The sequence below is a fragment of the Aspergillus uvarum genome (assembly GCF_003184745.1).
Source record: "Aspergillus uvarum CBS 121591 unplaced genomic scaffold BO82scaffold_43, whole genome shotgun sequence".
Lineage (NCBI taxonomy): Eukaryota > Fungi > Ascomycota > Eurotiomycetes > Eurotiales > Aspergillaceae > Aspergillus > Aspergillus uvarum.
In genome coordinates this window covers 218005-229969 of record NW_020291340.1, presented here as the reverse complement: position 1 = coordinate 229969, position 11965 = coordinate 218005, and the positions used below count along the sequence as shown (strand labels likewise).

At 51.6% G+C, this 11965-nt stretch overlaps 5 protein-coding genes across 5 annotated transcripts; 3 read left to right on the top strand and 2 right to left on the bottom strand.

Annotated features, from left to right (window-relative positions):
- Window positions 1-91: 91 nt before the first annotated feature.
- BO82DRAFT_356171 (vacuolar ATPase assembly integral membrane protein VMA21) lies at window positions 92-1264 on the top strand. Its single transcript, XM_025635650.1, has 3 exons — window positions 92-603; window positions 796-884; window positions 956-1264. Exons 1-3 carry the CDS (start codon window positions 500-502, stop codon window positions 1090-1092), a joined length of 330 nt encoding a protein of 109 aa, XP_025489949.1. The 5' UTR covers window positions 92-499; the 3' UTR covers window positions 1093-1264.
- Window positions 1155-2294, bottom strand: BO82DRAFT_339796 (putative cystathionine beta-synthase (beta-thionase)). Its single transcript, XM_025633490.1, has 2 exons — window positions 1988-2294; window positions 1155-1927 (listed from the first exon to the last, which is right to left on the bottom strand). The coding sequence occupies exons 1-2, from the start codon at window positions 2090-2092 to the stop codon at window positions 1493-1495; spliced, it is 540 nt and encodes a 179-aa protein (XP_025489948.1). The 5' UTR covers window positions 2093-2294; the 3' UTR covers window positions 1155-1492.
- Window positions 2295-2462: 168 nt separating this feature from the next.
- BO82DRAFT_356169 (putative mitochondrial phosphate carrier protein) lies at window positions 2463-4491 on the top strand. Its single transcript, XM_025635649.1, has 7 exons — window positions 2463-2675; window positions 2752-3063; window positions 3146-3310; window positions 3361-3614; window positions 3671-4016; window positions 4072-4091; window positions 4155-4491. The coding sequence occupies exons 2-7, from the start codon at window positions 2776-2778 to the stop codon at window positions 4222-4224; spliced, it is 1143 nt and encodes a 380-aa protein (XP_025489947.1). The 5' UTR covers window positions 2463-2675; window positions 2752-2775; the 3' UTR covers window positions 4225-4491.
- A 158-nt stretch (window positions 4492-4649) lies between these two features.
- On the top strand, window positions 4650-6190 carry BO82DRAFT_339788 (DUF3602 domain-containing protein). The gene is made up of 6 exons (XM_025633489.1): window positions 4650-4911; window positions 5030-5120; window positions 5243-5273; window positions 5352-5421; window positions 5514-5636; window positions 5789-6190. Exons 2-6 carry the CDS (start codon window positions 5081-5083, stop codon window positions 5918-5920), a joined length of 396 nt encoding a protein of 131 aa, XP_025489946.1. The 5' UTR covers window positions 4650-4911; window positions 5030-5080; the 3' UTR covers window positions 5921-6190.
- Window positions 6191-6731: 541 nt separating this feature from the next.
- On the bottom strand, window positions 6732-8259 carry BO82DRAFT_404053 (uncharacterized protein; the record flags this gene model as incomplete). The annotated part of the gene is made up of 5 exons (XM_025639418.1): window positions 6732-7369; window positions 7478-7531; window positions 7591-7713; window positions 7807-7884; window positions 8067-8259. The coding sequence occupies 5 exons, from the start codon at window positions 8257-8259 to the stop codon at window positions 6732-6734; spliced, it is 1086 nt and encodes a 361-aa protein (XP_025489945.1).
- Window positions 8260-11965: the final 3706 nt, after the last annotated feature.

The following is an 11965-nucleotide window of genomic DNA, read 5'->3' as shown; positions in this document are numbered from 1 at the left end:
CAGTTCTGTGTCGCTGGTGGTGAGACAGCCGCTGATCGTCTATATATACTTACTAGGAGCTTGATTTAGGTACAACACCCATTTTATTCTCCTTCGTGTTCGTTGCCTGATATTGTCAACATTGTTGCCTTTCTGTCCAAACAAAAAGTGTTCTCCAAGATCTATCCGATCGGGGACCAATCAGCAGCCCGAATCTACTGGATTCCGGGATGAGTTCACCCGCATTTATGGCCACTGCAATAATCAAGTGTTGTTAAGCCGGATTGTTTATTGTTCCTGCTCCTCCCTCTAATCAGCTCAGCAAGATAGGTGTCTGATCGAGAAAGCCAATACTACTCAGTAATAACAGTGTTACGCTCTAATCTTTATTCCTGAGCAACCCATTCACCCATTCACCCATTTCCAGACCTACCCTGCCTGACACGTGAACCGGCAATCATTAAACACCACCACCATCGCCATCACAATCATTGTCACCACCTCCACAAGCCAGTCCACAATGTCCGCTCGTCGCGCAGTCGATAAATCCTCTGCTAAGGATGTGGTCACTCCGTCAAAATCCGAGAAGTCCTCTGACTCGGATGTAACCCCTGCAGTTCCCACGTAAGTGCATCCAATTCGTCCCCAGATTTGGGAGGGACTCTACGCCACATGGCCCGCTGTTCGTGGTTGGCCCCATGCCCTATATATCGGGGATAATTAGTTCGGCTACCTGAATTTCATCAAATTGAAGCAGAGCAGCTCGTGCTGTATTGGAAGGTGTGGAGACACGGCCGTCACTGACAGTTGTACCAGAAATGTTATCATGAAACTGCTGGGCTTCTCCGCCGCCATGGTGATTGCACCTATTGGCATTTACTTTATCACGGTTGATTTCATCGGTGGTACGTTGTCCTAGGAGTATTCTTTCTGGAAGAGCAAAAAAAAAAGGCATGGTGTTAACCAGGACATTCAGGAAGTGCCACTGTCGGCGGCATCGTTGCAGCCATCATGGCCAACATCGTCCTCTTCTCCTACGTCTACGTCGCGTGGAAAGACGATCAGGCGGAGAGAGAGGCCGATGCCAAGCAGACAGAGAAGAAGGCGCAGTAGTGCGGATTTTCGAGTATGATTTGGTCTTTGTTTTCAATATCATTCAATACCAGGTGTTTGATCTACGGCGTTCCAGGGGCAGTTGCGTGTATGCTATGTATCTATCATGTGTCTATGGGTGATTGCTCCAGAATATCAATTTTGCAAGTCCTAATGGGACCGAGCATCGGTGCTTACAGTCAGGCGTAGACCGTTGTTGTCCAATCGCAACACGCACTACGCTAGCAGACTGCCGATACTCCTAGTCATGCTGTCGAGGGTTTGGGAGGTGTGGGCAAAGGGCTTTATCACAACCAGGGTATAGGGAAACCGCGCCCTGGGATGCGTTTGCTAGGCTTGGAGAAAGGCCATCCAGGAGATCAGACATCGGGCCAGATTAAGGAAGAATGATATGATTAAATCAAGTCGGGCGCCTCTTGACAAACTCCTCCAAATCAGCCTTGGTCGCCACGCCGAGCACGAACTTGCGCGACGCATCTGTGACAACCGCGAAGGTCTGCTTAGCCCGGGTTGCGCCACAGGCATCGGTCTCGCTCTCGAAGAATTGTTCCAGCTCCTCCAGCGGGGTCTCCATCGTGATCACTTCGTATGTGCCTCGCTTGCGGTTGAACCGCTGCATGGCAGCGGAAACTGAGTCGGTTTCCTTCACGGCGCCCTCCTTCAGCAATTCCTTGAGGCGGGGGATGCTCAGGTATCCGAGGAGAGAGCGTTTCGTCGAGGAGATGACGGTGAGGTGTGTGTAGTCGCGCTCGTACGCAGCGAGTAGAGCAGAGGAAATGGGGTCGTCGGGGGAGACAGACAGCGCCGGGGGAGGGTCGAGGTCCTCGATGGTGGCCTAGATTCGCAAGTCAGTTTTCTGAGAGAGTCCCCGTATCTTAGAATAGCGTCGACTGACACCACGGTATTTGTCGGCCCAGGCGGACTGCGAGACCGGCTGCTGTGCATCCTGAGCGAGCTTCTGTTGGGCGAATGCCTCACTTGCGCTCAAGTAAGAGGCCATGGTGGGAGGTCGTAGTGGTGGTAGTAGAAGTGAGGGCGGGGTATGAGAGGACTGAGGGGTTCGTTCGCTTGGTAAAGCACGAAGCTCTCAATTCGACAACAACTGTCGGGGAGTGAAGTGAGATTGCCGGGTTCGGACGGCGTGGAAATGAACAGGGGCGGTTGATATTGCGTGAGTCAAGCATCCACTCGGTCACTGTCAGGTGGTAAGTTAAGTGATCGGGACCAAAATTCAATCATCGCCGAGCGGGCCTGCCAGTTGGTGGGATCAGCCGAAACGGGTTAGCCTCCACCTGGCTCCCGTGCGACGTCATGAACTGGCAGAACCGCCGCCCATCTTCCACCCCCTCATTGTCATCACTTCCTTTCCCCATTCCTCGAACCCTTCCATCCGGAAGACATCACTGAAGCTCCACACTTTCCGTGGTCAAAGCTTTCTGTTTTCAGCTCTCGTCGTGCCTGGTGACTCAAAGCAAAGGGTTCCAAGCTTGCCGTCGATCAATTCTTCCATACTCTCTTAACTCCGCTCTATCTCCACCGCTGATAGTGGGGATCGGTTGTAGACACTCATAGATAAGGAGCCTGTCAGTCCAGCTTTCTGGAGTTTTGTCCATCAGCCATCACACTTTTCACTGTGAATTACCCTAACATGCTTTCCAGCGCGACTGAGTTATCCTAGCCATCATGTTTCCAACTGAAGGCGTGATCGCGCAAGCCTTTTCCTCTCAGCATCCACTGGGACAATCCAGCTCGCACCCTCAGCCGTCGGCAGCGCCGGAAATGCAGAAGCGAGAGCCATTTCCTGCCTGGAGCGTGATTGAAGAAACAAAGAAGAAAGCAGACGCGCTGGCTAAGGAAGCGACTCGAGAGCTCGACCTTGCAAGCCAGAAGGCTCAAGCCAAGACAGGCAAGATTGAACCATGGACTCCCAAATACTATGCGGCTTGCACTGTCGGTGGACTGCTTGCCTGCGTGAGTATCAGACCATGCATGGGATAATCTTATGTTAGAGTGTATACGATCCTTAAGGTACTAATAGTTGCCCCGTGCATAGGGTCTGACCCACACCGCTGTGACCCCTCTTGACTTGATCAAGTGTCGCCGTCAGGTCGATCCGCTCCTGTACAAGAGCAATCTAGAGGCATTTCGCACAATTCGTGGGGCAGAAGGATTGCGAGGAGTATTTACTGGCTGGGGACCAACCTTCTTTGGTTACAGCGTAAGCGTGGGTGTCCGTGCACTCACCCTTTCTTACTGACTCGTTGAAAGGCCCAAGGTGCATTCAAGTACGGTGGCTATGAGTACTTCAAGAAGTTCTACAGTGACCTTGTAGGCGTGGAAAACGCGACTCGATGGAAGACTTCTTTGTACCTGGCTGCCAGTGCGTCTGCAGAGCTTATCGCTGACGTAGCCCTCTGTCCGTTTGAGGCCATCAAAGTACGTATGCAGACAACCATTCCTCCGGACATCCGGTCGACGTTCACCGGCATCAACAACGTGGTCTCTAAAGAGGGCGTGGCTGGGTGAGTAGCATCCTATATCTGCCATATGGTCGCAAGGTAATCGCTGACCTATTCAGTCTATACAAGGGTCTCTATCCGTTGTGGGGGCGTCAAATTCCGTACACCATGATGAAGTTCGCCTCCTTTGAGACCATCGTTGAGATGATCTACAATTACCTGCCCGGCCAGAAGTCCGACTACAACAAGGGTGCCCAGACTACCGTGGCCTTCACTGGTGGCTACCTGGCTGGTATCCTTTGCGCACTTGTGTCGCACCCCGCCGATGTGATGGTCAGCAAGCTGAATGCCAACCGTCAGCCTGGCGAAGCTTTCGGTGCTGCGATGAGTCGCATCTATAAGGACATTGGATTCCGCGGCCTCTGGAACGGTCTTCCCGTCCGTATTGTCATGATCGGCACCTTGGTAAGTCATCCTTCTCCAACCTTGGGGATTCTGACTGACAGCATACCACGTATAGACCGGACTTCAGTGGATGATGTACGTGTTACCTCATGACCATCACAGTCGATCTTTTCTCAGACGGGAGCTAACTTGTGACAGTTACGATTCGTTCAAGATCTTCATGGGTCTGCCGACGACCGGCGGAGGCCCAGCTGCGGAGAAGAAGTAGTGGTGAGTAGATGCTTTGGCCACTTTCAATGGTCTTCTCTGTTTTGTATGCACTTTGTTAGTCCCTACACAACGTACTGTAGTTATCTCCGAGAAGGGGTAGTCAGCATTTCCGTACAATGATGAGATTATTTGCACTTGTGGCTGGATCAGCAGCAAGCACCGAGGCCGGTGATAAAAAAACAGGGGCAGGAGGGCAATCTGCGCCTGAGGCCTTATCGGCGGACAAACCCGCTTTAGTCACACATGGAACCAATCAAACCCGGAGGAACATCTTATCAGTATCAAGACGTCATCTCCCCTGGCCGCGCATGGCTGGAGATACGACCACTACGGATGTGAGTAAAGTAACTTCCAGTTCGCTCAATCATTAGCCGATGGGAAAGACGCCTGGTCCTGCAGCCCTTTAGGTGGGACTGACACTAGAAGAGATTAAGTTTTCCACGGTCCCTTGACCTCGGAAGCGAGAGAGTCATCTCGAACCCTCCGAAGGCGCGGTGGCTCAGCCCGACAAAGCACTAGGGCAGCATCCGTAATCCGTTGCGACACGAGCTATTATATATTGAGACGAACCTCCATCCCGCCACCATAATCCGGGCACATTCTCTTTCGGTTCCCTGCATATTGAAGCACGCACAGAGATTGCACAGTCTCTACTTCAAAGACGACTCTTTTTTCAATCTACAAGGTATGTCAACCTCCCCCCTCCAACATTGCGCCCAATCTGTGCCCTCCATCACGTCGCATCGCATCCCGCTATCGCGCAATCGCCATCAGACAACTCAAACTAACCGCCCAGTTCCCAGACACCAGACCCCGAAACACACAGCGCAATTCCCTACGGGCTAGAAAGCGAAATGGGCGAACACGATCCCATTGTCTCGCACGGCCGAGGAGGTACGCAATCCGCCCCGAGGCTCGCATCCCAACCTCATCCTTATCTCCCTCCCTCCCTCCACCCACCGCACCACCGCACCAATCCCGACTCATCCACTACATTCATACTAACAACAACCCAGGCCAAGGCAACATCGGCGCCGACTCAACCGAGTAAAACCACCCTGCATCCAGCCCCCAAACCCCCGGCTCAAACAAACCCCCTAACTACAACCCGTTGAATAAATATAGATACGTCGACGCCGCCATCATCCGTGAAGGCGTCTACGGCGACCAAGGCGACGGCGCCTACTCCGCCGGTGTAAGCCACACCCACACCCTCTGCCCCTCTGCCCCTCTGCCCGGCTCCAACCCCCAGCAATCCAAACCCAAATCTAACACCAGGCCCAAAAGCGCGGCGGAGCAGGCAACATCGGCTCCCCGCACGTCCGTCCCACCTCGAAGGTGCCGCACGACGCGGAAATGATCCCCGAGCTGGCGATCCGGCAGTCCGTCGATGGGGATTATCATACTGGTGTATGTTTTGCCCCCCCCCCCTCCCCTCCCCATCCACCCTTTCCAAAACTCGAAACCCGGAACCCGAAACCCAAACCCCAAAATCCAGACAAAGATTCTTATGCCAGAAAGTGAATGCTGATTCTTTTTGTGACTGGGCTGGGCGGGTGTAGCGCGGCGGACAAGGCAACGTGCATCTCGACGAGGAACACCGCAAGGAGAAGGAGAAGAAGCATCAGCACCGGCATGATCAGTATGAGGGGTTGGCGGATAAATTGAAGTATAAGATTTTTGGGCGGAAGTGAATCGCCCACAAAATCACTGGGTGGGGTTTTCTCTGAAAGAAAGGGGGGATGGTATTTATGGAGGTGGTTGCTGCGGTGGGTTGTCTTCTTCTGTCTTGGGCTTGGATTTTTCTTTTGATTCCCTGGTTTGTTTGGTTGTTTGGTCGTTTACAATTACGAGTAAGATATTGGATGGAGAGGAGGTAGTGTTGGTAATAATTAGTCCATTTTCTGGCAAATCTTGCAATGTACTTCCTATACACCGTCTATAATAGGTATAATGACAACAGCACAATCAAGAACAAACGTAAAGATTGAGTCGAATGAAACCAAGCTCTCGGTTCTTTTGTCCATTCATTAAAGAGGATCGGTAGATTCGCCATTGGTATCGGGACAACATCAGAAATTGATTGGAGGAAACAGCAGTGGGGTAAAGGGGGTTCCATCAAATATCATAAAAGGAGAGCAAGGCATTCCGTGTATCATGGTCTCATCAACCCATCAACCTCATGCGAAAGGGAAATGAAAGAAAGAAAGAGTAATTACACGAGCGAACTCGAAACAAGAACGAATCCAACCCCACAAGAGAAGATACACAACCCACTCCGATAATCCCAGTGTTGTGCTCAGCGCGAAGAAAGGATGTTGTAGTAAAAGGAATGAAGGTGTTGGGGGGAATCTCCGTATGAACGCCAGTTTTGACTGTAGTACACCCGTACACCCATACAAGTATGAAAAAAAAGGAGGCGAGAAGAAAAGGACGAGGAAGAAAAGGACGACGGGCGTGTGAGAGAGGGGGCGATCACCAGGATCGTCGAATCGGGGGGTTGGTTTAGTTCTTGCTGAAGCGACGTTTGAACCAGCTCTTTCGCTTCGAATCATTGCTCGTCTCGGTGTCGTTGGTCGCTTTGCGCAGATGACGACGGGCGTTCGCCGCCGTGGGCGGTGGTCCACCTCCGACGGGGCCCCCGGCGTTGGGATCAACGGCTGGAGGATTACTGCTGCCAAAGTTGATGCGTCCACCGGCGGCGGCGGGCTGACCATTTTCGAAATTGGGACCCGCGCCGAACCCTTGGAACCCGTAGCTCTCGGCCATCTGCTGCTGCGGCTGTTGTTGTTGTTGTTGCTGCTGCTGCTGGTGGAACTGATCGATCGAGCTGTTGACCGAGCTTGGGTCTGTCGAATTGGCCCAGGTCTCGCCGTTGCTGCCTGAGCCCGAGCCAGATGCAGCAGTCACGTTGTCGTATGACTTTTGGTATGCGTGCTGCGAAAATCCGCTCTGTTCGGTGTTCATCCGCGCTTGGTGGCGTGGTCGCGGTCGGCCGCCGCCGCCATGATTGTAGGGGTAGTAGTTGTCGGCTTGGCCGTTGCCGTTCTCCACGTAGCTGTCCGGTCGCGAATAGGTGCCTCGGCTGTTGTGGTAGCCATTCTGGTCGTAGTGAGCTCTGCTGGAATACCCTCCGTTGGGCGCTGTAGTGACCCTCAATTAGCACAGTGAAACTTCGCCATTGGCAGACCAGCACGTTGACAATGCGAGGCGCATGCCTCCTGGTAGGTGAGGGAGTGAACGAGTCGTACCTCCGTAGCTTCCCCGTCGGCTGTACTCTGGCGTCGCGGGTGTTGATTCCTCTGCTGGGTATCATTAATTTGATGCCGGAATCAGCCTGCCGGAGTAAGGGGGAGAGACTCACCTGTCCTTGCGTACGACACAGGCCTACTGCTGTATGTTCCATAGATCGCAGCTTCGAAGGAACGGATAGTATCAAGCGGGCGCTCAAATCGCGGGCGCGTGGGATTCGAAAGGTCGGGATCAGCTATTTCAGGAAAGAGAAGGGGGAAACGGTCAGTTCAGAGGCTCTCCCGCATGAATGAATACATCTGAGACATTGAAGGGAGGCCAAACGTACTAATGACATTGCCGTACTGGTCCTTGTGCTGCATAGTCCGCAAGGAACCCAGCGTCGACTCTTCGAGGGCAACCGTATCTAGGAAACATAGTTAGTCGGGAAGGTTTGCGCAAAGCCACCCGAGCGACGTGGGAACCTGGCAAAAGTGGGTAAACAGTGTTGGGAATAGAATGGTAGGAAGAAACCAAAAAGGAGAATTGTCGGGGAAGTAGAGCTGGCCAGGAACTGCGATAAGGGGAAATTTCCAGGTAGAGACGTACTAGGCTGGGCTTCGCTCATAGCAACCATCGGATCGGCTTTAGAATGTAGTTGACGGCGATGCTTCTCTTCGGCGGATTCAGTGATTTGGATTTTCTTGCTGGAATGGCCCGACTGCTGAGACTTATTCGACTTCCCACTAAAACTGTAACCCCGATTATGCCTGGGAGGCGCGACCGACTGGGAGGTGGCCATGGTTATTTATCGTCGGGGACTCCTGCTTTAGCGCCTGATAACCAACAACTGCAGCAGGTTTTCGCAGCGCGCTGTCTTAGCTATGGCGGGCGGGTGTGGAGCGCAAGCACGATCCAGGTGGGAAATTGCCAAGGATTGAACGATGATCGCTGGCAACGATTTCTGCCTTTCTGTAATTGTCGGACGTTTTTGATCGCGGTTTCAGAGCTGCACGACTCAGTCCAGCCAACGAGAGGAACGAGCGACCAGAACGTGGGGTATTGAGACCACTTTTCTTATGGATCACGTTGCAGACTGCGGAGGGAGTCGAACCTCTATACACGTTCTCGAACAGGAGCTTCTGCGGCCGACGAATTGATTTGATAGTATTGTGGTTTAGTTGTTGTCTCGTCTCTTACAATGACAGAAGAACGACGGCGATGCGAACCAGGATTTGGTAGCTTCAAGTAGCGTCAAGTAGCATCAACGAGCGAAATGGTGGAGACCGTCGCTTTTTAAGGCTAGCAGTGAAGGTACGTATGTTGAACTACCGAGGACCCCACAGACAAGACAGTGAGTTCTTTTGTAAAGTGATGATTCTGTCAGAGCACACAAGTCAAGCGATTGTGGTCGTCACACAGCGATCGACAGTAGGGAAAATGACGCCGGTGCCAAAGTAGTATGTGGTAGGTCTGTTGAGGGGCGGGGGGATAATGGAGGGAGTTATATGCAGGATGGATAGGGGGAGAAGAGTTCAACAAGTCTTCAAACGAAGGTCAACAAGAAGTAACTGAAGAAATCAGAAGTCAAAGTCCAGCGACCATGGAGGGAGGGTCATTGAAGGTATTTGACTTGAGAAGTGGCCAGTGGTGTTGACGACAGGCGCCACGCAATTAAGAGGGGATCACTTCCTGGGAGTCTGGGAGTCTGGGACCCGATGAATGGCCAAATTGAGCCTCTGCCTATCAGATGGAGAGCGGACCACTGGGGAGGATCACCGGATCTTCTTTTTTTCTCTGCAACACTTGTTTGTCTCTATTAATACCTAGTACTCTAATACTCGTATGTGTGCGTGGGTGTGGGTGTGAGTGGGTGGGTAAGGTGGGTGAATAGTGAGTGGTAAGATCCAATGTTGACCGTCTGGGATAATCCTTTCATAATGAATGGATGAATGAATGCTGCCAAGTGCACAACTTCTCTTTCTTATCTACCCCAAAAAGCTTCGATCAAGTGTCTGTCCACCACCATCACCATCACCACTACTACTTACTAGTACTACTATCACTACCTGCATCACTCCATTGACCATCCGCTCAACACTCTGGACTGGGCTCAACTGAATCACAGTCTGTCAATTGGAGTATTGCATACTCAGCCACCTGCATCGCCAGTTTTGCCCCGGTTAAAGAAAGATGAGGCCCAGCTTGAATTGGGGATTGAACTTATCCTTGGGACCATCGGATATCTTCACAAACCAGGAAGAACCGGATACTTAGCCCAGTGTTACGCCAGCTTTCCCCTCCCCTGGTCATGATCGGCCAATCACTAGGGCAGAAAGGGGCCCAACCACCGTCTGGAAGACTCTCGTTGGCTTCAGATCCATGGACTAGGACTGGCACCATGTGTCACCGTATCCCCCCAGGGACGAACCTGGTCGAGATCATCACAAATCACAGATTCGCTGTCAGTCATGGATGGATGGATTGTACTGAGTACAGTACATTCTCTTGCCGCCTGATCGACCCCTGCTGGTGCGCACATCATCAATGCCGAATTCAGTCGACAATTCCAGACTCGCGTCGAAAGTAAGCATGGAAGATCAATCATCTAATTACCATCGACATCATTCTGACTCAAATTTGAGGGCCGCTCTCTGCCTTAAGGGTTTTTTTTTTTTTTTTTTTACTCATCACCCACGAACCAGTCGGCCATTTCTTCTTCCTCGTACATACTTATCAGTTCCAGACGGAACTCCCGACCATGGTTTATTTTTGGTCGGGACTCAGGCCACGCTTAGCCTTTTTGCTCCTTAGTTGCTTACTGGTCTTGCTTTTCCCGTATGCCGATACGACGGACATGATCTGATCCAGTCCGGTTTTTGGAGACAAGCCATGCAAAGCAGGAAGAGAAAATCTTTGTCCATCCACACTACACGACTGCTCACTAACTAAAGTCGCGGAACGCGCACTAGTCAACTATTCTGCTCCGTCGGCTTCCAATTGGCCTGGCATGAAAACTTGGAATATGTCTGCCTGTCGCCATCTCAAGTGGCTCGAGAAGACAATGCTGGTTGTCGCAGGTCGGACTGCAGCTCGCCAACATCACTTCCCACCCACTCAGCTGCTGTGTGCCAGCCATACTTGCTACCCTTCTGAGACAACGCCACACAAACCCAGCCCCTTCAATCAATAGTATGGAGACTGACTGACAGCATCTCTAATCAGGAAACAAGATGTTGCTGAACGATAGTGGTGGGGTCATGCCTCGCTGCAATGAGTTTTTTCTCTCTAACAGCCTCATTCGAAGAAACGTGAAGACAACTCCAGAGATAGAAAAGAAAAGCTGGATGGTACGGTACAGTAGTATGAAGGTCCAAGCAAGGTCAGGCTAAGACATTCCACTTTGATGGATAGATCCTTCCAGAATGGTTCTTCTCCTCGGTAGCAGCCATCACCAAGCCGCGCGGTTGACGAGATCGTGCCGATCCCCATCATTCTTCCTGCAGTGGGTCACGCTGGGGCGGGGATGGCGCTTACTTTAATTCTTCTTATTTACTCACTAAATTCCAACCAACGCTCCCCTGCAAGGGAGTCTCTTTAATCTGTGAACGGTTCTCGCAGTCTTGTTTCCGGACAATTGATCTTCTATCTCATCAACCTCGGTGTAATTACGCGGCCGTCGATCGACAGGACCTGCCAATCCCGATTCTTATGCATGCTCCGATGTAATGAACATATATCTCTCTCTCTTAGGTGCAGGATGAATTATATTGGTGTCCTTAACATCTCCACAGTCTCGCTTATCGTCATAAGTCTATTTTACCGCCTTCCTCCAAATACTTCCTCCGACCTACGCACTCGAATTGAACAACAGAGACATTGCGTATAGAGAGCTGGCACTCCGCCCGCCCGCGATCCGAGGAGATCCACAATCAATCAATCAAACCACGTTAGAACGACATCGTTGTTTCACCATACCTTGCTTAATCAAGTTAATACTCCTGTTGCCAGAGTAGCTACTTACTGTAGCTGCATACCTATACCTCGGTTACCGATCCCCTTGTCCTGCTGCCGATCTCCGCTATACCGACACTTTTGAAATAACGAACGTTGCGTTCCCGATGCCGTTGTTCTAACGAGGAGTTGCAATACACTCCACTAATCTGATATGAACGTGCCTTGCTCTGACGGACTACTCGGATCTGGACTCTAATATAACCCTCCCCATGTCCCCAACACTGATTCAAGTTTCAATATGTCCATCCTGAATTCCGATCATCTTGACGAAATGATTTCACCAATCACCGAACCTTGCCCCGATGAAGACCGGCAGCTATACAAAACGGAGAAGCGTAGGACATATCCCACAGCAAAGCCCGATCTTTATTGAGTGAGTTAGAACGCAATCTGCAGAAGTCGCAGTATCTGCCCCCATTCCCGCCGAGTGCCCTGCCTGTCTCAAGTCTGGCGAGGCCGATCTCCGTAAGGTCAACATCCCTAGTTTCAGT